At 41.1% G+C, this 24,787-nt stretch overlaps 1 protein-coding gene across 5 annotated transcripts in view; it reads left to right on the plus strand.

Annotated features, from left to right (window-relative positions):
- The window catches only part of LOC132825862 (ras-specific guanine nucleotide-releasing factor RalGPS1-like), a 781,992-nt gene that overhangs the window by 185,394 nt on the left and 571,811 nt on the right, over window positions 1-24,787 (plus strand). For all 5 annotated transcript variants that reach the window (XM_060841441.1, XM_060841437.1, XM_060841440.1 and 2 more), the window contains 2 exons: window positions 4,849-4,956; window positions 7,635-7,685. In XM_060841441.1, coding sequence (XP_060697424.1) covers window positions 4,849-4,956; window positions 7,635-7,685 — 159 coding nt within the window. The remainder of the gene's footprint in view (window positions 1-4,848; window positions 4,957-7,634; window positions 7,686-24,787) is intronic.

The following is a 24,787-nucleotide window of genomic DNA, read 5'->3' on the forward strand; positions in this document are numbered from 1 at the left end:
CCACAGAGCTCCTCAGTAGAGACTCCCAGCATTTTGAACAATACTTGGGGGAATAAAAGACACCTTTGTAAATGAGCGAAACTAAAATATCCACTCGGTTCAACAGCCACTTTTAACTTTTAACTTTCATTTCAGCATTGATATTTGGTTAGGAGTCAGCATGCTTCAGGTGAGGGGCTGGGGTCAGCAGGTGAAGTCTTCATGCTGATCCCTGCAAGTTTGGGATTTGAACCCACGCTGTGGGCATCTCTCTGAGATTGCAGTCCATGGTCCTCTGAGACAATGGAGCCTTTCACTATCATTCACATTTGTCCTGTTTCATGAGCAATACTAAATAAACGTAAATTATCTTTGTTAGTTTGTTGCTGAAACATTGGATCTGTGAGGCACCAGTTTGAAGAAGATTAGGTTTTAGTTGCAACATTAGAGCTTGAGATGAAGATCCAGCAAGCTACAATCTGGTTAATTCTTTTATCTGTCAGGCTGGTACCTTGTTATCCAGCTGTTGCTGTTTCGTATAGTGAAAGGAATGTGCTTACAAACATATCTCTGCCACAAGACTAAATGTTTTAAGCTATAATTCTGCTCGGCACTAAACGTTGAGGCATATCAACCTCAATGTTATGTCATCTGTTAATCCTTTGCTGTGTCACTTTTTCCCCATTGGTTACTTTATCTTGGTTGCTCAGTAACTCTTTCATCAAAATGCACAAAGTCACTCCAGTCCGGATTAAAAAGGTCACTGAGTTTTTTTAAGTATTTTGATCAGTGAGCTGTTCCAAACAGAGCACAGAAATCTGGGATTGTAAATGACACTCCTGAGATGGGAGATAAAATATGATACTTAATAACTTTCAGACTGATACAAACCTAGGAAATGTCTGCATATGTTTGTTTGGTTTATATCCTGTCTCGATGTCTGTTACAGTCTGGCTAGGGGATAAAGTCCTGAGATTTTATTGTCCTACATAATTTCTTCCTTACTTTTTCTAAACAAGAAGCCTATTTCCTCCTGCATTAGATGTTGTTTGTAATAACACCTCTGAAGGTGTTTTACTATGTTGAAAGTAATTTTTAGCTTCAAAGTTATTGTTACAGATCAGGTATTTGTGTGAAGTATTGGTAACACTAACCATGATACTATTTGGTTGTATGTGGCAGTTTGCATAGGTGTACAAACTTTTGGCTGCCTTGATAAGGTTAATTGAACTTTTGTCAATGTACTTTGATGTACAGCATGAAACAGGTTTGATTGGAGAGGAGATTACTGAGGTGTCTTCAGAAGGTTGGCTGTCTGGCAGAAACGAGCTGCCTTTCTGAAGAACGGCTCATGCCCGAAACGTCGAATCTCCTGTTCCTTGGATGCTGCCTGACCTGCTGCGCTTTTCCAGCAACACATTTTCAGCTCTGATCTCCAGCATCTGCAGTCCTCACTTTCTCCTGTCTGACAGAAAGATGAGAGTGGAGCTAAAAAGTTCCTTCTCAGGATGGCAGCCTGAGGTGGTGTTCCACAAGGTTCCGCGTTGGGACCACAACTTTACACTTTGTAGATGAAGGAACTGAGGGCATTCTGGCTAAGTTTGCAGACAATACAAACATAGATAGAAGAACAGATGGCATTGAGGACTGAGGGAGGCTGCAGAAAGATTTGGACTGGTTAGGAGAGGTGGCAGATGGAGTACACTGTGGGGAAGTGTGAGGTCATGCACTTTGGTTGGAAAAATAGAGACATGGATTATTTTTTCAATGGAGAGAAAATTCAGAAGTCTGAAGTGCAAAGAGACTTGAGAGTTCTAGTCCAGGATTCTCTCGAGGTAAACTTGCAGACTGAGTCCGTAGTTAGGAAGGCTAATGAATGATGGCATTTATTTTGAGGTCTTGAATATAAAAGCAGGGGTGTACTTCAGAGGTTTTGTAAGGCTCTGGTCAGACCACATTTGGAGGATTGTGCGCAGTTTTGGGTCCCATATTGCAGGAAGGATGTACTGGCCCTGGAGTGTGCTCAGGGGAGACTCAGGAGAATAGTCCCAGGAATGTTAAACTCAACGTATGAGGAATGTTTCAGAACTCTGGGTCAATACTTGATGGAATTTAGAAGGATGGGGGGGGGGGGGTCTAATACAGAATACTGAATGGCCTGGACAGAGTGGACGTCGGAAAGATGTTTCTATTGTTAGGAGAGACCGGGACCTGAGGGCACAGCCTTAGAGTAAAGGGAAAACCTTTTAGAACAGAGATAAGGAGAAACTTCTTCAGCCAGAGAGTGGGGAATCTGTGGCATTCAATGCCACAGAAAGCTGTGGAGGCCAGGTCATTGAGTATATTTAAGACTAAGATAGACGGGTTCTTGATTGTCAAGGGGATCAAGAGTTACTGAGAGAAAGCGGGAGAATGGGGATGAGAAACTTATCAGCCACTATTGAATGGCGGAAGGGATTCAATGGGCTGAATGGCCTAATTGCTGCTCCTGTCTTATGGTCTTATGTTTATGTGCACATGTCTCCTTGCTGGACTTAAAGATATTAAAACTTTTGAAAAAGTGTAATTTTTTAAACAACAAAAAAAATGCATTTACCAATTCGGATAAGCTGCCAGCAAATTCAGTTATTTCTTTGGCACAGACACATTAAGGGATGTGGATATTGTTTTTAAAGTGCAGTGCTGCCTTAATTTCCACGGGAGTGCATCTAAAGGGCCACAGCTTAAGCAAGGAGTTGGCCATGCTGAGGGAACTGACCTCTGGGAATCTGCTGTAAATCTCCTATATAACCCTGCTGTGTAATCTGTCTTAAGATGGCCGACAAATGAGCAGGTGGAGCTTGCATTAGGCCTACTTTCCAGCTCCGAGTGTTATGGTGCAGCATGAGGAGAGGTAGACTTAGTTAATCTCAGTGTTCTGGTCAACTGACAGGGCTCAATTAGATGCCCATTTCCATATTGCTACATTGAACTCTAAAGTGGAAGTCTTAAAACCTTTTTTGTATTGTGCTGGATTCAGCCTCTGAGAGTTTCCTGAGTGAGGGTCAGAATCCTGGGACTCTCCTCGGTTGGCAACTCTCTGATCAATGTTTTAGCGACTCAGACAGGTACTCTGAGACACAGTCCTCTCTATGGGACATGGTGGGCACATTTGCAATTCAAAAAAGTGTGAGACTTGCTGATCCAGTGAACATTTGCAGGTTCAGTGACAGAGACTTCTATCACACAGCAATTACATTGTGCTTCAAGCCATTCCCTATCCTCTATCACCTCTTTTGTGAATTCCAAGGGCGTAAGAATTGACTTCAGTTTTAATGAAGTATGCATTTTGAATTGTTGAGTAATAAATGTGTCAATTCTCTCAGTGACAGACCATGAAAGGAGAAAAGAAAAGGACCAGTAATGTGGGGAACTCCCTGCACTCTGATCTCTCACCAAAATAATAGGAAAAGTGTTTTTGTTTCCTGTTCAATTCTGAATGGCAATTTACATTGCATTCTGTCTATCAGGATTCTGATTGGCTTCTGGTTGAACCACACAGAATTGCCTCTGCATTAATTTGAAAAAGTCCCTTTCAGTTGCTCAGTTCGTTGTGTTGTTTACTTCCCTATGGAATGTTTACTGTGGTGGAGCGTTCCACTTGCTGCGTGTATTCAAACTGGCATAACCCTGTTACAATTCAAAGTGAACTGATGTTGCTGTGTCCTGTTAACATAGAACATTACAGCGCAGTACAGGCCCTTCGGCCCTCGATGGTTCCACAGGTCAGTGCAGCAATCTGATGCCCATCTAACCCATAACCTGTTCTTATTACTCCAGAAATTCTTCTCCTCTGGGTATACAATGAGGTGCCACAAATCTGGTCTAAGGCTTAATGTTTTGCCAGGTCTGCCCTTAGGATATTCCCATCTTTCTGCTTATGGGTCAACACCTTAACATGGGGCTGAAACTCCACAGATCCCATCCTTGAGCTGAAATATTTTTTGGTGTAGTTTCAAAACTTATTGCCATTGTCTTTATTAGAAGGGTGCATGTAGTGTTAGCATTGATCATCACCTGTATCGGGCGTCCTCTAGCAGGACCTGATACAGTTGGTAGACACAGACCTACTTGGTGTATTTACATATTTGGAAGCAGAATTAGTGCCCAACGTTTGTGCCATCTTTACCTTGGCAACCATCATTAACATTCTGGGACCCCAGTGCTGCTCCTGATGTAAGATCGAAATGGGGAAACTCAGTTACGCTCATAAAAGGAGCGTCAAGCAGATGAGGCTTGGGACTTTCTCCAACTCGTATTCAGTGCTAAAGTTATGAAGCTTTGTGCTTGAGTATCTTTGCCATTCCCTGTTTCATCTCACACACTCATAGTTCTCCCAAGTGCTCTGTGTCCAGTTTACTATCTAATTCTGTTCTGAAGGTGCCTCCTGTACCTCTCAGCAAACGAATCCAGGTCCTAACTGGGTTAAGATAGTTCTTATTTAGTGTAAATTGTGTGTAATGTTGCCCATGGTCTGTTGTTATGTAGAGATTTGTTTTGTACATAAGTTATTGCAGAGCCTTCCAGAAGCTTTTCTCTCAAAGCCAACTAGCCAGCGGTAACATCATTACGGGCTGCTTTGTTTGTAGGAGTTTCTTCAAAATCATGTTGAAGGTTTATGACAATAGGAAGTGAATGTTGTTTTTTAAACAATATATCATTCAGCCTCTAGGGATAATTTGCATGGAGATTAAAACAACTTCCATTTCTGTGGCTTGGGATCCTTTCAGAAAGATTATCCGTGGATGAGAGAATCTTTCAAGAAGTTATATTTGCTAATGCTAATTCATAGGAGTTGCATTTAATGTTTTCTTGTTTATTTTTCCTCAGGGCAGTAGTAGTTCAGACTCTCTCGATGGACCCTATGCAGACTATGCTATGAAAAGCTATGATGCAGTTGTGTTTGACGTACTTAAAGTAACACCTGAGGAATTTGCGGTAAGAGAACACTTCTTCTCTGGTGTTTACTACACGTGCCCTGTCCCATTTCAGGTCTGGGCTTCTGAGAACTCTGAGCCATGATATAACCTGTTTGTAATTTGGACTTTGAGTATTTTGTTTATTGTCAAGTAGGTCTTTGTTTCTGTTTCTCTTACTTTTTGCCCAAATGGAAAATCAGTCAGAAAATTGGAGTTTGAAGTATTTATTTAACAAAAAGGAACTCTTCAATTTAAATAGCATTGCAAAACTGCTCAAATGCTTCACATGAAGAATTGATATTGGGCTGTCGTAACTGTCGTTAATGTCAATACTAGCATGGTCTATAGTAGCTTCTATTTAGTTAAAAATCACACAACACCAGGTTTATTTGGGAGCACTAGCTTTCGGAGCACTCCTCTTTCATCAGATGGTTGTGGAGAATAAGATTGTAAGACACAGAATTTATAGCAAAAGTTTACAGTGTGATATAACTGAAATTATGTATTGAAAAAGACCTGGATTGTTGTTAAGTCTCTCATCTTTTAGAATGACCATGTTGGTTTCAGTTCTTATGTGAATCACAAAACATTTTTTAAAAGTTACATTCTCAAGTGAACTTTAACAATTGGTGTCATGTCGGCCCAGATAATGTATTGAAGGTGTTAACTCCCTGTGAGGCTGTCTGTGCCACGAGGGTCAGACTGATTCTAATCTTAAAAAATGGATTTACAGAATCTTACATGGTTTCATACAGTTTTGAGCAAAGTAAAATATAATTTTGCAAGTAGAAATTCACCCCACAAACTTGTATGTGTATGTGTGAGTGTGGAGGGGTATAAGTCTGTGAGAGGGTGTGTGTGGGAGTGTATGTGCGCGCGTATGAGAGAGAGTCTGCATGAGTGTGTGGGGGAAGGGGGTTAGGAGTGTCTGTGAGAGATTGTATGTGAGTGTAAAGGGGCATAAGTCTGAGAGAGGGTGTGTGTGTGTAGGTGTGTGTGTAGGTGTAGTACAATGGGGTCGCCTGTAGTGTGATATGAACCCAAGGTTCCAGTTGAGGCCATCCCCATGGGTACCAAACCTGGCTAACAGCCTCTGCTCGGCCACTTTTCATTGTTGTCTGTCCTGAAGTATGCCTTGGAGGACGGTCACCCGAAGGTCCAAGGTTGAATGTCCCGGACCGCTGAAGTGTTCTCCGACTGGGAGGGAACACTCCTAACTGGTGATTGTTGTGCAGTGCCCATTCATCTGTTGCCGTAGCCTTTGCTTGGTCTCACCAACATACCATGCCTTAGGGCATTGCCCTATTTAGTGGACAATTCCAATCCTAGATTCTTAAATTCTTCCCACATTTTCTGTCCTGACAATTGTTTAGATGATTCAACCTTTTCCAACATGATTCCCAATCCCTCTGGCATTCCACATTCCTGCTTCACCCATTCTCTCATCTACAGCTGTTGCACTTTGATTATCCACTTGTAGGTCTGCTATTGTCCTCTACATCTCAAAAGCTGCCATTCCCATTTATTCTCTTATTGCCTTCCGGGTTCCTTTCTCTTTCCTTTTAAGCCTTGTTTATACTTTTTTCTTTGAGTCACATTTCCAGGTATTTTAACAGCCCTGGTATTACTACTGAAGTATTTGCTGATGTCTAACCTGTCCTGTTTTGCCCTTGAAGGCCTACAAAATCCTCTTTCCCTTCACTGCGAACTGCATTTGCAATCTTTTTCAAAGGAGTTTATTTGTCCTTGCTCACCACTCACTAACAGTAGAAAAACCCAAACGACCCTAGTTTGTAGCATCATAAAAATGGTTAGTCTCACCCATTGGGGCAAAAGTAATGCTGGCAGGATTGGCAAAGTGTTGTTTAAAACCGTTGGAATCTCACCTTTCAAATGGAGTTTCTAGTTTCAGATGTGTTACAGGGCATTCCTATAGCATAATACTTATAAATCTTAAACTGCAATACTTTTATTAATCATGAATAATCCTAAATCTGCAAAACTGACAGAACTGAAAGAGCTGCTTTTCTGGATGTGCTCTTCTGGAGCAGTTCAGAGAAAGTGAGGACTGCAGATGCTGCAGATCAGAGCGGAAAATGTGTTGCTGGAAAAGCGCAGCAGGTCAGGCAGCATCCAAGGAGCAGGAGAATCGACATTTCGGGCATGAGCCCTTCTAAAGGCCCCATGCCCGAAACGTCGATTGTCCTGCTCCTTGGATGCTGCCTGACCTGTTGCCTTTTTCCAGCAACACATTTTCAGCTCTTCTGGAGCAGCGTAGAGTAACAAATAGCAGATCCCATCCCAACAATTATCCTCTGGAAATTTGGGAAAACACGTTGGAAAATTTCTACTTATACCTTTCATGGCGCAGTCTTGGTTCTATGAATTTGCCTGTTTTGCAAATTGATTTAAAGCCTTTAATCATTCTGTTGTAACCATTCTGATAATGCTTTGATAGGTATAAGCTAATACTAAAATTGCTTTGTTAATATCTATAAAGAAAATTAAGTAAGGAGACACTCTTTTCTCAAATCATCTACTGGTCCCAAATATTTTCAAAAATAGAGTTTTAGGTTGATTTGTACAAATGAGTCTGAAATCATATAAAGTTTGACGTTTCCACAAGATCTTGCGCACCTCTGGCAAGAATAATGTCAGGATTTAAAATAAGTGACTGATTTATCTTGTGTGTTGCAGAGTCAAATCACTTTAATGGACGTCCCGGTTTTCAAAGCGATACAACCAGAGGTAAGGCACAAGATTATATATTGTACGTTTCAGAGAAAAGGCAGAACAGAGGGTTAAAGCATGATGGCAAACACAGGGATAATAGGGAAACGGGTCAAGGTGTGAATGAAGATATGGGCAGCAGAATTTTGGGTGACCTCAAATTTGTGGGAGGGTGGAATGTGGGAAACTAGCCAACCGTGCATTGGCATAGTTAATATGGAGAGGGCAAACTCTGAATGGTATTGCTGCTACACCATTAAACCAGAAACTCAGCTAATGTTTTGGGAACCTAGGTTCATATCCCACCATGACAGATGGTAGAATTTGAATTCAATAAAGAATCTGGAATTAAGGGTCTAATGATGAACATGAAATCATTACCAATTATCAGCAAAACCCATCTCGTTCACCAATGTCTGTTTGGGAAGGAAATCTGTCATCCTTACCTGGTCTGGTCTACGTGTGTGACTCCAGACCTGCAGCAATGTGATTGAATCTCAAATGTACTCTGGGAAATTAGAGAGGAGCAATAAATGTTGGCCTAGCCAGAGATACCAGCATTCCATGGGCGAATTTAAAAAAAAGGCCCTGACCTAATAAAGGAGTGATTGAGAATTTCAGCTTGCCCTCTGGACTAAGGTTACTCTAGCCTCCCTGGGCTTGTTTTTTTTAAAAAAAAGTTTTCAGTTCATAACCTAGCACTATGTTAACTCCTAATGTAGTCATGCTCAAAGCCAAGAGTTGCTGTTTTGTTATTCTAATCCTGAATAATTCAATAACAACAAAAATCTGTCCTTCTAGTCTTTCTTTTACCCTCAATTTCTCCTCACAACCATATCTTTTTACAATTTTCTTCCTAACTGTTGTGAAATATTACACTGCATCCTTACTGTTGGACAAGTTTTTGAATTTGTGCATTGCCCATTGTGGGGACTGGAGATGCTCACACTGGTGAGCAGATAATGACAGCTACGCTTCAGTGAAGTAAATGTGAAACAATACACTTGGAAGTACGAGTACAGAATGAGGTACATCTCCAATGGGAAATGAAATGGAACAGCAATGGACAGTTGTGGTACAAAGCACAGGTCATTAAAGGTGGTGAAGTAGATAAAGGGAAGGCAATAAAGACATTTTATTTCTATGGGGCTTTTTATGGCCTTGGAACGTCTCAAAACATTCACCACTTTAGATATGCAATCAGTTTTGGAATGTATGATGAGATGCAGCATAAAGAGAAATAGCATTTGTTCTTGAGTTTAAATGCACTGAATATAGAAGAATAGATGGATTATTAAACATCTACTAAACCTTTTAGTTAAACCAGAGTCCAAATGTTTTGTGCAGCTTTGGGCTCTCTATTGTTCTAACAATAGAAAAATGGAAACTATGTGGCATGTATTCTCAGCACGTTATCAGAATGAGGGCTACAGTTATGTAAAGAAAATGTTAGTGCTCTTTTAAAACCTAGATTATAAAGGCTTATATTTCTGTGTTGGAGAAAGTGACAAGGGTCACATTTGAAATAGTAACAAATAGAAATAAAGGGAAGTCATTAGAAAAACTACTGTTTATGCACAGGATGCTTCAAGAGCACATTTCCCCGGCACAAACTATTGTGAAGCAAAGTTTATAAATTCTTTTAATATGTTGACAGCAAGTGTTGGATGCAGGTCCACTTACAATGTTTAAAAGACATTTGGATAAGTACATGAATAAGAAAGGTTTGGAGGGATATGAGCCAAACGCAAGCAGGTGGGGCTACTTTAGTTGGAGAACATTGTTGGCATGGATTAGTTGGACCTAAGTGTCTGTTTCCATGTTGTATGACTCTGACCTAGAATGTGGTCAGTGGTGACTGTGATTTATGGTCAAGATGGAGCCAGATAACTGAGGTTTTGTGTTAAAGCGTGGAAAAGGCCATGGTGGGTAACCACAGCACACACTTTGGGGAAGATGGCAATGTCGTTGTGATTTTCATTGAAACAATAATCCAGAGGTCCGGACTAATGCTGTGGAGACAAGGGTTCAAAATCCCACCATGGTGACCGGTGGAAATCTAAACGTAATTAATACTGAAAACTAACCATCAGTAATGGAACTATCACCAATTGTTGTAAAAACTCATCTGGCTCCTGGAAGCCAGCAGTGCCCCCACCCTGGACCCGCTTGTACCCTTCCAAACACCTGGGGAGAGGAAATTAAGTTCCACCCAAAATGTGAGGTACAAGAAATTGTGCAAAGCCATTACATCTGAGAGTTTATCAGATGTTAATTACCCTGAATATAATCTATTTTTATTCCCCTAAGAATTGGGGTGTGTGGGGTTAACCTACTATTGAGCAATGGTTTCTATGGATTTAGTTCTGGCAAACAGTGTACAAAAGAGTTGTCAGTGCTCTAAGTGCACAGCTCATAGCCTGAAATGAAGTTGCGGTGTGCTACCTTCTAATCAATCCAGAACTTGAAAGTTAATTTCTTGCAGCTGTGTATCAGTATTTCTCCAGATTACTGTGGATCATTAAACTGGTTGCAGTATTCCCGAAAAAAAGACAACTTGCTGATTTTGTTTTTCTTCCAATGATAATTCAAATCTTAAAGGCAGCTATTCTCCCACAGACAGCTGATTGCAAACTTCCAGACTGATTTTGTGGGTGGGTCAGGAGGGGATGCAAATTGTGTTTTGTTTTGATCTGTTCATAAATCCCCTTTTAATTTTGGTGTTGATGGGTTCAGAACTTGGCATGACTGAAAATAACTTTATGAAGTGCAGCTACAGTAGGTTTCTGAGCTGCTTGTCTCTACCTCCCAATGAAGAGTTTGGGCTCCTAATTATAATCGAGCCATGAACTCCATCATTACTGTGGAACAACAATAATTAGAGTGAAGATATAACTTGAACACATAACCAATAATTTTTATAGTAAGTGAAGTTGGAAGAACATTGAAGGAAATCATGCTGACATTTAAATAGAAACCTGATAATTCCCAAATCTCAATGTACGCAAACAGTAAAGGCAGCAAGACGACAACAGCACAACTTCAAATGGATTTAATTGGTTGTAAAGTAGTTTGGGACATCATGAGGTCATGACAGACACCAATAGAAATGTACGTTGGTTCCACCTTGTCTTATTTAATTAGTTAGCTGCCCAGCTAGTTTAAAAACATTGCATTTTAACAAGCTGCAATTAGGCTGACAACAAATCTTAATGTTAGGAGCAGAATTCATCATTGCGTTCATTGGGTCATAGACAGATTGGGACAGGAGATTCAGCTCTTCAAATCTGCTGTCATATTCGTTTAGATGTTGACCAATCTATAATTCAAATCTGTTTCTACCTTCGCTCCAGTTCCCCCTACCTAATAAAAATCTCTCGATCATTGTTTTACCAATTTCAGTAAATCTGACATTCACAATCATTTGGAGTTGAGTTCTACAATCCTTTACATCGGGGGAAAATGCCTATTGTTTGTCCTAATACCAGCTCTGTAAAGAATTTGCCCCTTTGGTTGGTTCAGGCTGTTTAGTGACAATTGATGTTCATCCACACAAGTGCCATCTCCAACAAGAGAGAATCGAACCACCATGTCTTAAAATTCAATGGTATTACCATTGCTGAAATCCCCACTATTAACATCCTGGGATTTAATCTTCACCAGAAACTGACCTGAACCAGTTGTATAAGCACTATGGCTACAAGAGCAGGTCAGAGACTGGGAACTCTGTGACAAATAAAGTACCTCCTAACTTCTCGAAGCTTGTCCATTATTGTCAAAGAGTCTGGTGCAGCTTTAGTCAGGAAGCTCAACGTAATCCAGAACCAAAAGGCTTTTTGATTGGCATCTTGTCTAACACCCTTAATATTTGCTCCCCCCATGACCAACGCACCATCTAAGCAATGTCCCCTATCTTTAAGATGTAATACAACAACTAACCAAAGCTCCTTAGCATTTCCAAAACTCTGATTTCTACTGCCTAGAAGGACAAGGGCAGCAGATGCATGGTCCTACAACCAGCTGCCAGTTCCTCTCCCAGCCCCAAACAATCCTAACTATGCCGCTGTCCTTCACTGTCACTGAGTCAAAATCTTTGAACTTTTTGAATTGCTTTCCAAGCAACACTGTGGGAGTACTACCCCCTACAGCTTGTAGCAGTTTCAGAGGAAACCTCACTAACGCTCTTTGAGGGCAATTGGAAATGGGCAATAAACGCTATCCAAGTCTGTGATAATCAAATCCTATGAATGAATGAAGAGGAAATCGACTCTCTTTCATTACCCTTACAAAGTTGTTCATCACGTTAAGACTTGGATCTTGGTATGTAACCACATAATCTGACTCTTCAAGATTTGGTATACTTATATGAATTTGTGCTGTATACCGATAAATCCTTCAGTTTACAGGTCGTTCTGTTAGAATACATAAAGTCATAGAGATGTACAGCATGGAAACAGACCCTTTGGTCCAACCTGTCCATGCCAACCAGATATCCCAATGCAAGCTAGTCCAACCTGCCAGCACCGGGCCCATATCCCTCCAAACCCTTTCTATTCATATACCCATCCACATATCTCTTAAAGGTTGTAATTGTACCAGCCTCCATCACTTCCTCTGGCAGCTCATTCCATACATGTACCACGCTCTGTGTGAAAACGTTGCCCATAGGTCTCTTTTATATCTTTCCCCTCTCACCCTAAACTTATGCCCTCTTGTTCTGGACACCCCGACCCCAGGGAAAAGACTTTGCCTATTTAGTCTATCCGTGCCCCTCATAATTTTGTAAACCTCTATAAGGTCTCCCATCAGCCTTTGACGCTCCAAGGAAAACTGCGCTGCAGCCTGTTCAGCCTCTCCCTATAGCTCAAATCCTCCAACCCTGGCAACATCCTTGTAAATCTTTTCTGAACCTTTTCAATTTTCACAACATCTTTCCGATTGGAAGGAGACCAGAATTGCATGCAATATTCCAACAGTGGCCTAACCAGTGTCCTGTATAGCCGCAACATGACCTCCCAACTCCCGTACTCAATACTCTGACCAATAAAGGAAAGCATACCAAACGCCTGCTTCAATATCCTATCTACCTTCCAAGCAGCACTGTGGGAGTACTACCCCCTACAGCTCCACTTTCAAGGAGCTATGAACCTGCACTCCATGGTCTCTTTGTTCAGCAACACTCCCTAGGACCTTACCATTAAGTGTATAAGTCCTGCTAAGATTTGCTTTCCCAAAATGCAGCATTTATCTGAATTAAACGCCATCTGCCACTTCTCAGCCCATTGTCTCATCTAGTCCAAATCCTGTTGTAATCTGATGTAACCCTCTTCACTGTCCATTACACCTCCAATTTTGGTGTCATCTGCAAACTTACTAACTGTACCTCTTATGCTCGCATCCAAATCATCTATATAAATGACAAAACGTAGAGGACCCAGCACTGATCCTTGTGGCACTCCACTGGTCACATGCCTCCAGTCTGAACAGCAACCCTCCACCACCACCCTTTGTCTTCTACCTTTGAGCTAGTTCTGTATCCAAATGGCTAGTTCTACCTGTATTCCATGAGATCTAACCTTGCTAATCGAATGCCTTACTGAAGTCCATATAGATCACATCTACTGCTCTGCCCTCATCAATCCTCTTTGTTACTTCCTCAAAAAACTCAATCAAGTTTGTGGGACGTGATTTCCCACGCACAAAGCCATGTTGACTATCCCTAATCAGTCCTTGCCTTTCCAAATACACACACATCCTGACCCTCAGGATTCCCTCCAACAACTTGCCCACCACCGAGGTCAGGCTCACTGGTCTATAGTTCCCTGGCTTGTCATTACCACCGTTCTTAAACAGTGGCACCGCGTTAGCTAACTTCTGGCACCTCATCTGTGACTATCAATGATACAAATATCTCAGCAAGAGGCCCAGCAATCACTTCTCTAGCTTCCCACAGACTCCTAGGGTACACCTGATCAGGTCCTGGGGATTCATCCACTTTTACCCATTTCAAGACATCCAGCACTTTGTAATATGGACATTTTGCAAGATGTCACCATCTATTTCCTTACAGTCTATATATTGCATATCCTTTTTCACAGTAAATACTGATGCAAAATACTCATTTAGTATCTCCCCCATTTTCTGCAGCTCCACATAAAGACCGCCTTGCTGATCTTTGAGGTGGGAGGAGAAAGTGAGGACTGCAGATGCTGGAGATCAGAGCTGAAAATATGTTGCTGGAAAAGCGCAGCAGGTCAGGCAGCATCCAAGGAGCAGGAGAATCGACATTTCGGGCATAAGCCCTTCTTCAGGAATCCTGAAGAAGGGCTTATGCCCGAAATGTCGATTCTCCTGCTCCTTGGATGCTGCCTGACCTGCTGCATTTTTCCAGCAACACATTTTCAGCTCTGATCTTTGAGGTCCCCTATTCTCTCCCGAGTTACCCTTTTATCCTTTAATATATTTGTAAAAACCCTTTGGATTCTCCTTAATTCTATTTGCCAAAGCTATCTCATGTCCCCGTTTTGCCCTCCTGACTTCCCTCTTAAGGATACTCCTACTTCCTTTATGCTCTTCTAAGGATTCACTCGATCTATCCTGTCTATACCTGACATATGCTTCCTTCTTTTTCTTAACCAACCCTCAATTTCTTTAGTCATCAGCATTCCCTATACCTACCAGCCTTCCCTTTCACCCTGACAGGAATATACTTTTTCTGGATTCTCGTTATCTCATTTCTGAAGGCTTCCCATTTTCCAATCATCCCTTTACCTGAGAACATCTGCTCCCAATCAGCTTTCAAAAGTTCTTGCCTAATGCTGTCAAAATTGGCCTTTCTCCAATTTAGAACTTCAACTTTTAGATCTGGTCTATCCTTTTCCATCACTATTTTAAATCTAATAGAATTATGGTCGCTGGCCCCAAAGTGCTGCCCCACTGACACCTCAGTCACCTGCCCTGCCTTATTTCCCAAGAGTAGGTCAAGTTTTGCACCTTCCACATAGATCCACATACTGAATCAGAAAATTGTCTTGTACACACTTAAAAAATTCCTCCCCATCTAAACCCTTAACAGTATGGCAGTCCCAGTGTGTGTTTGGAAAGTTAAAATCCCCTATCATAACCACCCTATTTGTTTCATCAACGCAAATTTGCTGTAACATGATTGACAAATTGGGGACACTGTTTCCACAGCGCAAATTTTTAAAACGTGTGTTGGCTGTTACGTGATTACAGTGCCAACACTTTAACCGCTGTTCCTAAAGAGCGATTTTTCTATAATGTGGGGTTGCACAAGAACTCAACCATCGCGTTACGGAAGAACTGACTGTATCGGGAATGAAACATAGTTTCCTCAATGGTTCTGATTAAAGCACAATGTCCACAGGCTGGTATTCCAATCCCCCTTATATAAAATCAAGGTTTCCTCAGCCTTTCTGATTACTATTTTTCTCATGTTCATATGGTGCACTGCCTTGCAGAAACTGCTGTAGGGCTCAGGTGCCCAAAGAGTTGGGTTTTATTGGTTGGGGTCTAGCTGCTTCTTGAGCTCCAGGATATTGAGGTCACCTCACCTCTGGGCTCCTCCATCCACACGTTACCCTGACTGGAATTGCTGTTACTCCTGAACTCCTGGTTGATTTAACCTACGTGAGGAAGTGTTCACATGACTCTCTCATGAAGACCTGGTCTTAGGCAGTGATTCTGACTGGATCCCTGCACGACAAACAAGTCTCCATAACTATGACCATTTCTATCTCGGGCTATGACAGGAAGTAAGGAAATTTTTAGGAATTAGCCAGAATTTCGCAAAGTTTCTTGGATTCAGGAGTTGCACTGTGGAATTGGAAAATCAGGAGAGAGGTATCAGCTGTTGACAAACATTTCAGTTTCACATCATTCATGGGGAAATTACTTGAATCTATCGGAGACATGAATTCCTACTTGGGTAAAACTGAGACTCCTGCATGTAGGTGTTGTTCGGATGAGAGGTAAGTTCTCACGCTGAGGCCCAAAGAGATGGCAGCTGCCTTCCTCATTTTCAGGATCTTAAATCCATTATGATCCCCACCTGGACTTCTAGGTTAGTTTAAGTTCCCCTCGCTGCACCTAACTTCCTTTGTTCAATCTGTGACAGCTTTTGTCTGCATTACTGATCTGATCTGTTAGACAATTACCCCCCTCGTGTTGCTTTGTACCCCAGACACTCATTGTTGCTCATGTCAAATAGTGCCCATCATTTCCAAAAGAGACTCTGACTGATATAGAGTTACAGAGCACCATTACTAATTGTCCTCTCTAGATATAGAGATGGGAGTAATCCATTAAGCCTCCCTAATCTCTGCTGCCATGTACTGAGATCATGCCTGATCTGTTTCCAAATGCCTTACACCCGTTTTGGCTCCGTAGCCCGACATATACTTCATTTGCAGCTATTGACCTCATTAATTGATCTGGTATCTACTGCTTTTTGTGGGAAGGAATTCCACACTTATACCATCCTTTATACAAAGAAATGTTTCCTAATTTCTTTCCTGTATGGTTTGGCTCTGATCCTTATGGTATATCCGCAACAGAACTTCCAAATTACAAGGATAATGACAAGATTTTCTCATTTTGTTATGTAAATTTGATTGGAAAATGTCATTTTAGTTTTATAATACAGACTGTTTTATTCAAACCCAATGAATAACAGATGTTTCGGAAAGATGTAATTTTGCTTGCTCACAGAGTAGTAGCTAGCCCAGGAGAGATCCAGAGAAAAAAAATGTTACACACAACCTTCACTGTCTAAGTGAAAAATTACCTGTAAAATTGTTTTAAGTAGAATTTCCTTGGACTGTTTATGATTGAATGAATGATTGGGGTTAGCCGTATGCTTGCCGTTATTGGAAGATCAAACAAGCAGGCAAATTTAATTTAATATCATTTAGAATTTAAATTACATGGTATGGATCAGCCCTTATCGATTGTAATGGTTTCTGACTCTTTTTCACTAGAACCAAAGCAGCCAGATGCTGGAATAGTCAGCTAACTTTTCCAATTCTCTGTGGATCAGAGGATTCAGGGCTCTGAGTTTATGAACATTCCAAAGTGCACACATCAATGTTGGATAATGTACAGATACGTTGGTTGACTTTTATGTCTGCATAAAATATCAAAAAAATCTGTTTTCAGTCTAAATGTTCAGATATTATACATTTTTTTCATTCAGGATAAAGTACCTAGCCAATAATAATCTGGGTTTTACTGCAATTTTGTTTCTTACTTTAGAATGTATTGCTGTTGTGCAAATATCACCAATGAATCATTTATCTACACAGAAACATCCAATAAAATTAATTACATACACACTGATAAATGTCATCAAGCTATCACAAGGCAACAACGTGGCTGGCAGTGTGAGACAGCTTTATAAACTGCATGAACTACGTCTGATAAGTTTCAGCAGTCATTTGAACTATCCAAAAGATTACTCTGTCTCTCCTGAGACTGCAGTCAATCTCCAAAGGACAGTTTGGATAATCTGCATCAAGACATCTGCCAGTAACCCTAGAATGACATAGGCATTTGCAAAGTTGAGCACAGCAAGTTAAACTTGAGTCATAACTAAATAATCATTAGTCCTATCCACTCACCTTCTCTTTTACAAAGGTAAGTCTCCAGCTTAATTGCAAATGTACTCATTTCATCATTGAGAAATTCCTCTGTTCTGTAGTTTGTCCAGAGAGTACTTTGATTTGCCCATACAACAAAAGCTTTCGCTGATTTTCAGAACAGTCAATGATATTCGCGACATGCAAAAACCCTTCTCTCTTCTCCTTTGCAATCCAAGTCACAGATTTCTTAGATATTGTTTCGCATTTGTGAACAATTTACCCAAGATGTTGTTTAAGCTTAGTATATTTGAACAATATGGCAAATGTTTCGAAGAAACCATGCAGTCATGAAACATAAAATTCTTCCTGTCTCTTTAATATCACCAGCACGTACCACGATTGATAAGAATCAAATTTCCTATTTCATGATCCTTTCTTCCCCCTAAGTTAACTCTTTGCACATTTTGGAGAAAGTGTGGACTGCAGATGCTGGAGATCAGAGCTGAAAATGTGTTGCTGGAAAAGCACAGCAGGTCAAGCAGCATCCAAGGAGCAGGAGAATCAACATTTCGGAACTAAGCCCTTCTTCAGGAAAGAAGGGCTTATGCCCGAAACGTCGATTCTCCTGCTCCTTGGATGCTGCTTGACCTGCTGCGCTTTTCCAGCAGCACATTTTTCAGTTCTCAATCATGAAAGCATTCCGCTTCAAATTACAGGGTTTAAACTCTGCAATTAACCTCCAATTCATCATTTGCAGAGGTTTGAATATTATGGTTTGGGTAATGCACATCTGTTTAACATAGCAAGGGTTGGGGGCTCAAATGTGGGAATAGTTCGGAGTTATTTACAGAATGCCATGATATTTTCTTCATATAAGTGTATAGAAAGCAAATGTCTTATAGTTATAATCTACGGTCTGGTGAGATTTAAGTTTAACTGTAACATGTAGAATGGGAAATCCAATTAAATCAATTTAAATTCAAAGGAAAAAAATGTAACAGAATTCTAAGCAATATTAAATCAGAGCCAATGAGTCATTAGATTAAGGCAAAATAAATTTAAGTAGTTCTAATTCCACTAAAGGGCCAAATCTGGTTTGGGCATCTGTTCCTACTTGGAAAATAATGAAACAGAACATCATGAGCAAATTTGAGTATCTAAATTGAAATAATCTAATCAATATCAGTCAACCTGGTTTAGAACGGAAAACTCCCACAGGTTGAAACTCCCCAAGGTCTTTGAGGAAGTAGCATGCCTAGTGGAAAGTTGTAATCCATATATACTGTACTTAGATCGAGAAAAAATATCTTTGACAGAGTTCCCTGTGAAAGGTGTATTGAAGTTGAATGTGGTGGGAGTTTGAACTAAATCTGGCCGTGAAGGAGCTTGTCAGGGGAATTAGTTTAAGATTTGGTTACTGACTGGAGTGTTACAGACGTGAATGACAGGGTTCTCATGTTCCTAATCTAGATAGGTTACATTACTGGGCAACCACAAAAAGATATTTTATGCAGTCACATCAATGACCTACCTCACCTTCTCGACATGTACACACTCCTTGCCTTTCGTGCCTTACACCTCAATGCAGAGAGCAAGACACAGTAAATGGAATGACTGGAATCCTACTCTCCCTGTAAACTGGAGCTGGTTGATGTTTGCAGACCTGCCAAAAAAAAATCAAAGCAGACTGGTCTAACTTCAGACTATATCTGATTTAGCAAACAGATCAAATGGAAGTGCATGTACAGAAAACATATTGTGTATTGATTGGTTTGTGGTTGAATTGCTGCATTTTGAGGGAAGTGTAACTATGTGGTTTGTTAAGCTGCTTTTTTTTAAACTGTGATGAGGTGGAATGGGTTTCATATAATTTCCTTACCAGTTTTCTCACCAGTTTCTCTTTCTAAAGCTTGTTCTAGAATCATGTATACATTACCTTGGTGACATAATGTTAATCGAAGCAGCAACTCTAATCACAGACCACCTGAAATCACAATTTTCTGACAAAATTTTGCAAATAGTTTGGAATTGATGCAGGAACTTGATTCTATGAGTCACGTTTTTTTTTCTGTTGTAATCGTAGACAAGTCTGAATACCTGATATAAAGTTGAATGGTACTTCTGACTTGCTGATGGCAAGTGCAATTCAAACAAATCATTCTCTCCTTTCTCTGTCCCCTTCAATGCAGAATGTTTTTAGTTTTCTTTCTGCTTTCTTTCCTCATCTGCCCCTGGACCATTTGTAGCTCTTGCCTCAAATCACTGACTTGGTGTCTATACCGGTGGTACTGCTTTAGTTCCTTTTGTCATATATAACCAGATATTCAGAGTATGATTGATGTTGCTGTCAGGCAACAATGTATACTTGCTTGTTGCATTAAGTTGGACTGTTGGCAATGCCATTTTTAAAAAATTGCAATACAACTTCACCACAGATGAATACCACTACTGAAGTAAAATATCAGGAAGCCCATTAGGTGTGGACCAATCCAATTTATTTTAGCAATACTGGATTTGACTAACATTATAAAACGAAATCCAATAGATCACCAATATATTTTTGGACAAGGTTTATGATTAGGAGAAAGTGAGGACTGCAGATGCTGGAGATCAGAGCTGAAAATGTGTTGCTGGAGAGGCGCAGCAGGTCAGGCAGCATCCAAGGACCAGGAGAATCGACGTTTCGGGCATGAGCCTTTCTTCAGGAATGAGGAGAGTATGCCAAGCAGGCTAAGATAAAAGGTAGGGAGGAGGGACTTGTGGGAGGGGCGTTGGAAATGAGGAGATTCCTCCCTCTACAAGGATTTCAGTGAGTCCCTCTCTCACTGCACACCCAGGTCATCTCGTCATTTCCAATGCCCCTCCCCCAAGTCCCTCCTCCCTACCTTTCATCTTAGCCTGTTTGGCACACTCTCCTCATTCCTGAAGAAGGGCTCATGCCCGAAACATCAATTCTCCTGCTCCTTGGATGCTGCCTGACTTGCTGCACCTTTCCAGCAACACATTTTCAGCCAAGGTTTATGATTACCATTGGACCGAAGGAAATAGATTTATAGTGCTACTATCTTTTTAACAATTCTCACAATTTCTGAGAAGTGTGTTTTGGCGATTTGTTCTGAAGCATTGCAAATGGTTTTCTGACATTACCATTGGCTCAACGTGCGGACTGAACACTTCAGTTATTTTATTGCTGCAGCTCCCTGAACAAGAGCAAAAATTCCACTACAGCAATATTAGGGTGAAGATTATTTATGTGTCTAGTGGCAGGAGCAGTGTCGCAGTTGCTATAAATATCTAGATGAAAGTGTCACCATGAGACTGTCTCGCCAGGATTATTTCATTAGTGTGAAATAGCAATGCTAAGACAGCTCGGCAAAAACAAAATTCAGTTTTAAAAATGCAGACCTCAGCAGAAAACCTTTTGTTCAATGTAGGGTTTACTGCATGTTCTAGGTTGAGAGCAGTACATGGAAGATCACATTTATTGGGCTGCTTTGCGTGCTCTGAGAAGGTGACAATGGATTCGTCCCTGCAGTGATAAAATTCCAATGACTGCTACAGGGAATTCCAGTTTTTTGAAACAGCGATGAAGTACAGTGAATGATGTGTTGTTAATGTCAAACAGCTGCCACAACAGGCGTATATAATCAATCATATGTGTGTTTCCTGTGACTTAAGAAACTTCAATGGGTTTTTCGTAAGAACTTATTTCCTACTATAAATGCATTGTTCTTTAAACTGCGTCACTTCTATTTCTCAACTGGCTTTCAGTACATCAGATTTGAGGGTCCTTTTGGCAATGTCAACATTGTGCTTAGATACCAGGACACCTGATAAGAAGAATCAGCAACTAACTGTGAAGCTATGCATGACCCATATTTTAGGTTCAAATCCAGTGGGTTGTTTTCATATATGTTTTGGTGCTTGCAGTATGCTCCAACTCCACATCTGTTTATGAGAATCATTTTGTGGTTTGTTTAGTCTTCTGTTACTAAATTAATTAATTTCTCTATTCTCTGCTTGAAACAATTCCACTGTTTGTCCTTCTTAAAGCAAGGTGCATACAATGCCCAGTATGGCCCTGTGCATGCCATGGTCATTGATTGATTGTTACATTAAATGGATCCATTGTCCTACTTGACCTGGGTAATATAGTGATGGCCACACCCATCACAGTCAAAGGGTGTTATATTATTCCCAACATTTTCTAGGTGTTATTGTCATTTGTAATAGAACATAGGAAAGTACAGCAGAGGACAGGCCCTTTGGCCCATGATGTTATGCCAATATTTAATCCTAATGTCAAATATAGTAACTTAACCTACGCACCCCTCGACTCACTGCTGTCCATGTGTATGTCCAGCAGTCACTTAAATGTCCCCAATGACTTCGCTTCCACCACCTCAACTGGCAACACGTTCCATGCATTCACCACTCTCTGCGTAAAGAACCTACTTCTGACGTCTTCTTTATACCTTCCTCCTAATATCTTCAAACTATGACTCCTCATACCAGTCAGTCCTGCCCTGGGGAAAAGTCTCTGGCTATTGACTCTATCTATTCCTCTCATTATTTTGTAATCTTGATCAGGTCTCCTCTCCTCCTGCTTTTCTCCAGAGAGAAAAGTCCGAGCTTATTCAACCTTTCTTCATAAGGCAAGCCCTCCAATCCAGGCAGCATCCTGGTAAACCTTCTTTGCATCCTCCGCAACGCTTCTGTATCTTTCCTATACTAGGGTGACCAGAACTGAACACAATATTCCAAGTGTGGTCTCACAAGGGACTTGTAGAGCTGCAGCAAAACCTTGTAGCTCTTAAACTCGATCCCCCGTTAATGAAAGCCGAAGCACCATATGCTTTCTTAACAACCCTATCCACTTGGGTAGTAACTTTGAGGGATCTATGTACTTGCACACCCAGATCCCTCTGTCCCTCCACACTACCAAGAATCCTGTCTTTAATCCTATATTCAGCATACAAGTTCGACCTTCCAAAATGCATCACTTCGAATTTATCCAGGTTGAACTCCATCTACCATTTCTCAGCCCAGCTCTGCATCCTGTCTATGTCATGCTGCAGCCTGTAGTAGCCCTCTATACTATCGATGCCACCTCCAACATTAGTGTCATCTGCAAATTTACTAACCCACCCCTCAACCTCCTCATCCAAGAACAGAGCCCTGTGGGACCCCACTCAACACTGACCTCCAGGCAGAATCTACAACCATTCTCTTCTACTTTCCATCTACAACCTTCTGTCAGCCAGCCATTTCTGAATCCCAGATGTGGAGGGGAGACCTCCAATCCCCTCACCCCTCAAAAACAAATCTGTGGAATCTTCCTGGTGGTGCAGAGGCAGGTTTGAAGACAGGACCAGCAGGATGTTGGGGTCAGTAACCCAATGTGTTGCCTCTTCTTGACCCTCCTGGTGGTGGAACACCGACAGTAAAGCTTGCCCATTCAGCAGCAAGGGATTTGCAATTTGCAGGATTGAGCACCAACTTGTGGGCAGACTGGCGATATCACTGGGATATTCCTGAGGCAGTTAGGTTATGTGCTGAGGGTGAAACCCTAGAGGTGGTTTGCTGATGGGCTGCTTAATAGGGGAGGGGGATGGTACTAAAGTCAACAAACCACTGCCTTGCTGGCAGGCCACACTCTAAAGGGGTTCCCTTCCATGGGGGCTAGCCTGGAAACTATGGCGACAGTGCATTTTTTTTTAAACATTGAGACCTACTTCGAATTTTACCTGAAATTGAGGTACCCTCTAGAGATCACCTCCATTTGCTGCTGGGGAGCTGCTGTCCTTCCAAGGCTCTAGACCCCCTTTTGGTTTTCTCCTAACGTGGAAATTGCTTTATGGGAAGATCTCTTAAGCGAGCATCTGGGAATAGAGTGTGGGATAGGACCCATATAATTTCCCGGTTCCTGAATATCTCCACGGTTCATATGCCTGTACCCAGAGAAGGGCTGGTACAGGCAACCTACCTGAATAAGCAAGCCCTGTCTCTAACTGATGGAAGGAGCTTCACTGTTTAATGATTCAATCTACGCTGATCTATTCTAGTTACGGACTTGGGTGATCCAGTGAACGTCACAGTGATCCAGTTTGAATGGTCTCAAAGGTCAACTGAATCGATTCAGTGTGGGTTCTGTAAGCTGTTAAAATAATAACAGCTGGTGGTAAACTGCAAGTGTTGGGAATTCATTGGCACAATATTTTCTTTGTAATGGATATTTTGCTACTATATGCTGACAAGGTTTCTGGAAAGGATTCAACTTTTGATAATTTTAGGAAGTAAGTAGCGAATAATTAAGCACCCAAGATGCAGGAGAGTTAAATCTTTTTTTAGGGGGAGCAGTGCAAATTTTTTTGTTTCAAGTATAATTTTTCATCGAGTATGGGTGCCATTGTTGTGGGTTTGGAGTCATATGTTTGGGTGAGGGTGGCAGATTTCCTCCCTTAAAGGGGTCACGGTTGGACTAGATGGATATTTCCAATAATCAATCATAGTTTCATGGCCACTATCACGGAGGCGAGCTTTCAATTCCAGATATTTTTACATCAGGTGGTATGCTATTTGCATGCTGTTGGTGTGTGTGGAAAGTGTAATGAAACAGGTTAGATTTGAACAATGGGGAAACATGGCAGAGCATGTGCATAGCAAGTTCCCACAAACAATGAATAAATGACTAGATGATATATTTTGGTGTTTAGTTGAAGAGATATCTAAACCGGACATGGAAGGAATATAGAGGTGTGTTATTTTGGAATGTACAAAGGGTAGTCATTGATATAATCTCAGATTTGATGGTGAAGCTGCCTACTATAATTCCACTATGACACCGACAGCAACTTCTGCTGTCCACATGTGCAGTTCCAAGTGAAACTTCAGAGCTCACTGCCTCTGCTGGTCTGCTACCGCAAGGGTGCACTGTTGATGTGCTGACAGCTGGGAATCAATTGAAATCAGAGATTTGGTGTAAACTTGCATTTTTATGCTACAAGTCTCATGGTAAAACCCCTTGAAAAGTTCAGTGAGGTATAACTTGTTCATTGCCTGCATAGAAAGTGATAAATACAACCGAAGGATCCCCTTGACCTGACAAACTAATTCTGTCATCTCTCCATTCCATGCATCAATTTTATTTGTGTTTTGCTAATGATGTTTCAGCTGCTGGTTTCATACCACCTTTTGTCAGTTTGTTTTCTGGTTGAAATAAAAATTATGAAATGTCCATAACAAAATGCATTTATTAGTTTCTGGCTTCCTATCTTTGATAATTTTTCAGTGTGATTCTAACTGAATCTGAAGGCGTTAATACTCATGTTGTATTGGCACTACCCATTCTGTTGATGTCATGCAAGTGGCAACCTAACAAAACTACAGAATTTCATTATCCGGCACCTATGGACTAGGAGTGCGCCAATTGAACAAATATTCCAGTTAATAGAGGTCTACATAATCAATGTAAAACACACACTAAGTCATAGAAACATGTAACAGTGATGTGTAAATCCC

The sequence above is a fragment of the Hemiscyllium ocellatum genome, chromosome 21 (assembly GCF_020745735.1).
Source record: "Hemiscyllium ocellatum isolate sHemOce1 chromosome 21, sHemOce1.pat.X.cur, whole genome shotgun sequence".
Lineage (NCBI taxonomy): Eukaryota > Metazoa > Chordata > Chondrichthyes > Orectolobiformes > Hemiscylliidae > Hemiscyllium > Hemiscyllium ocellatum.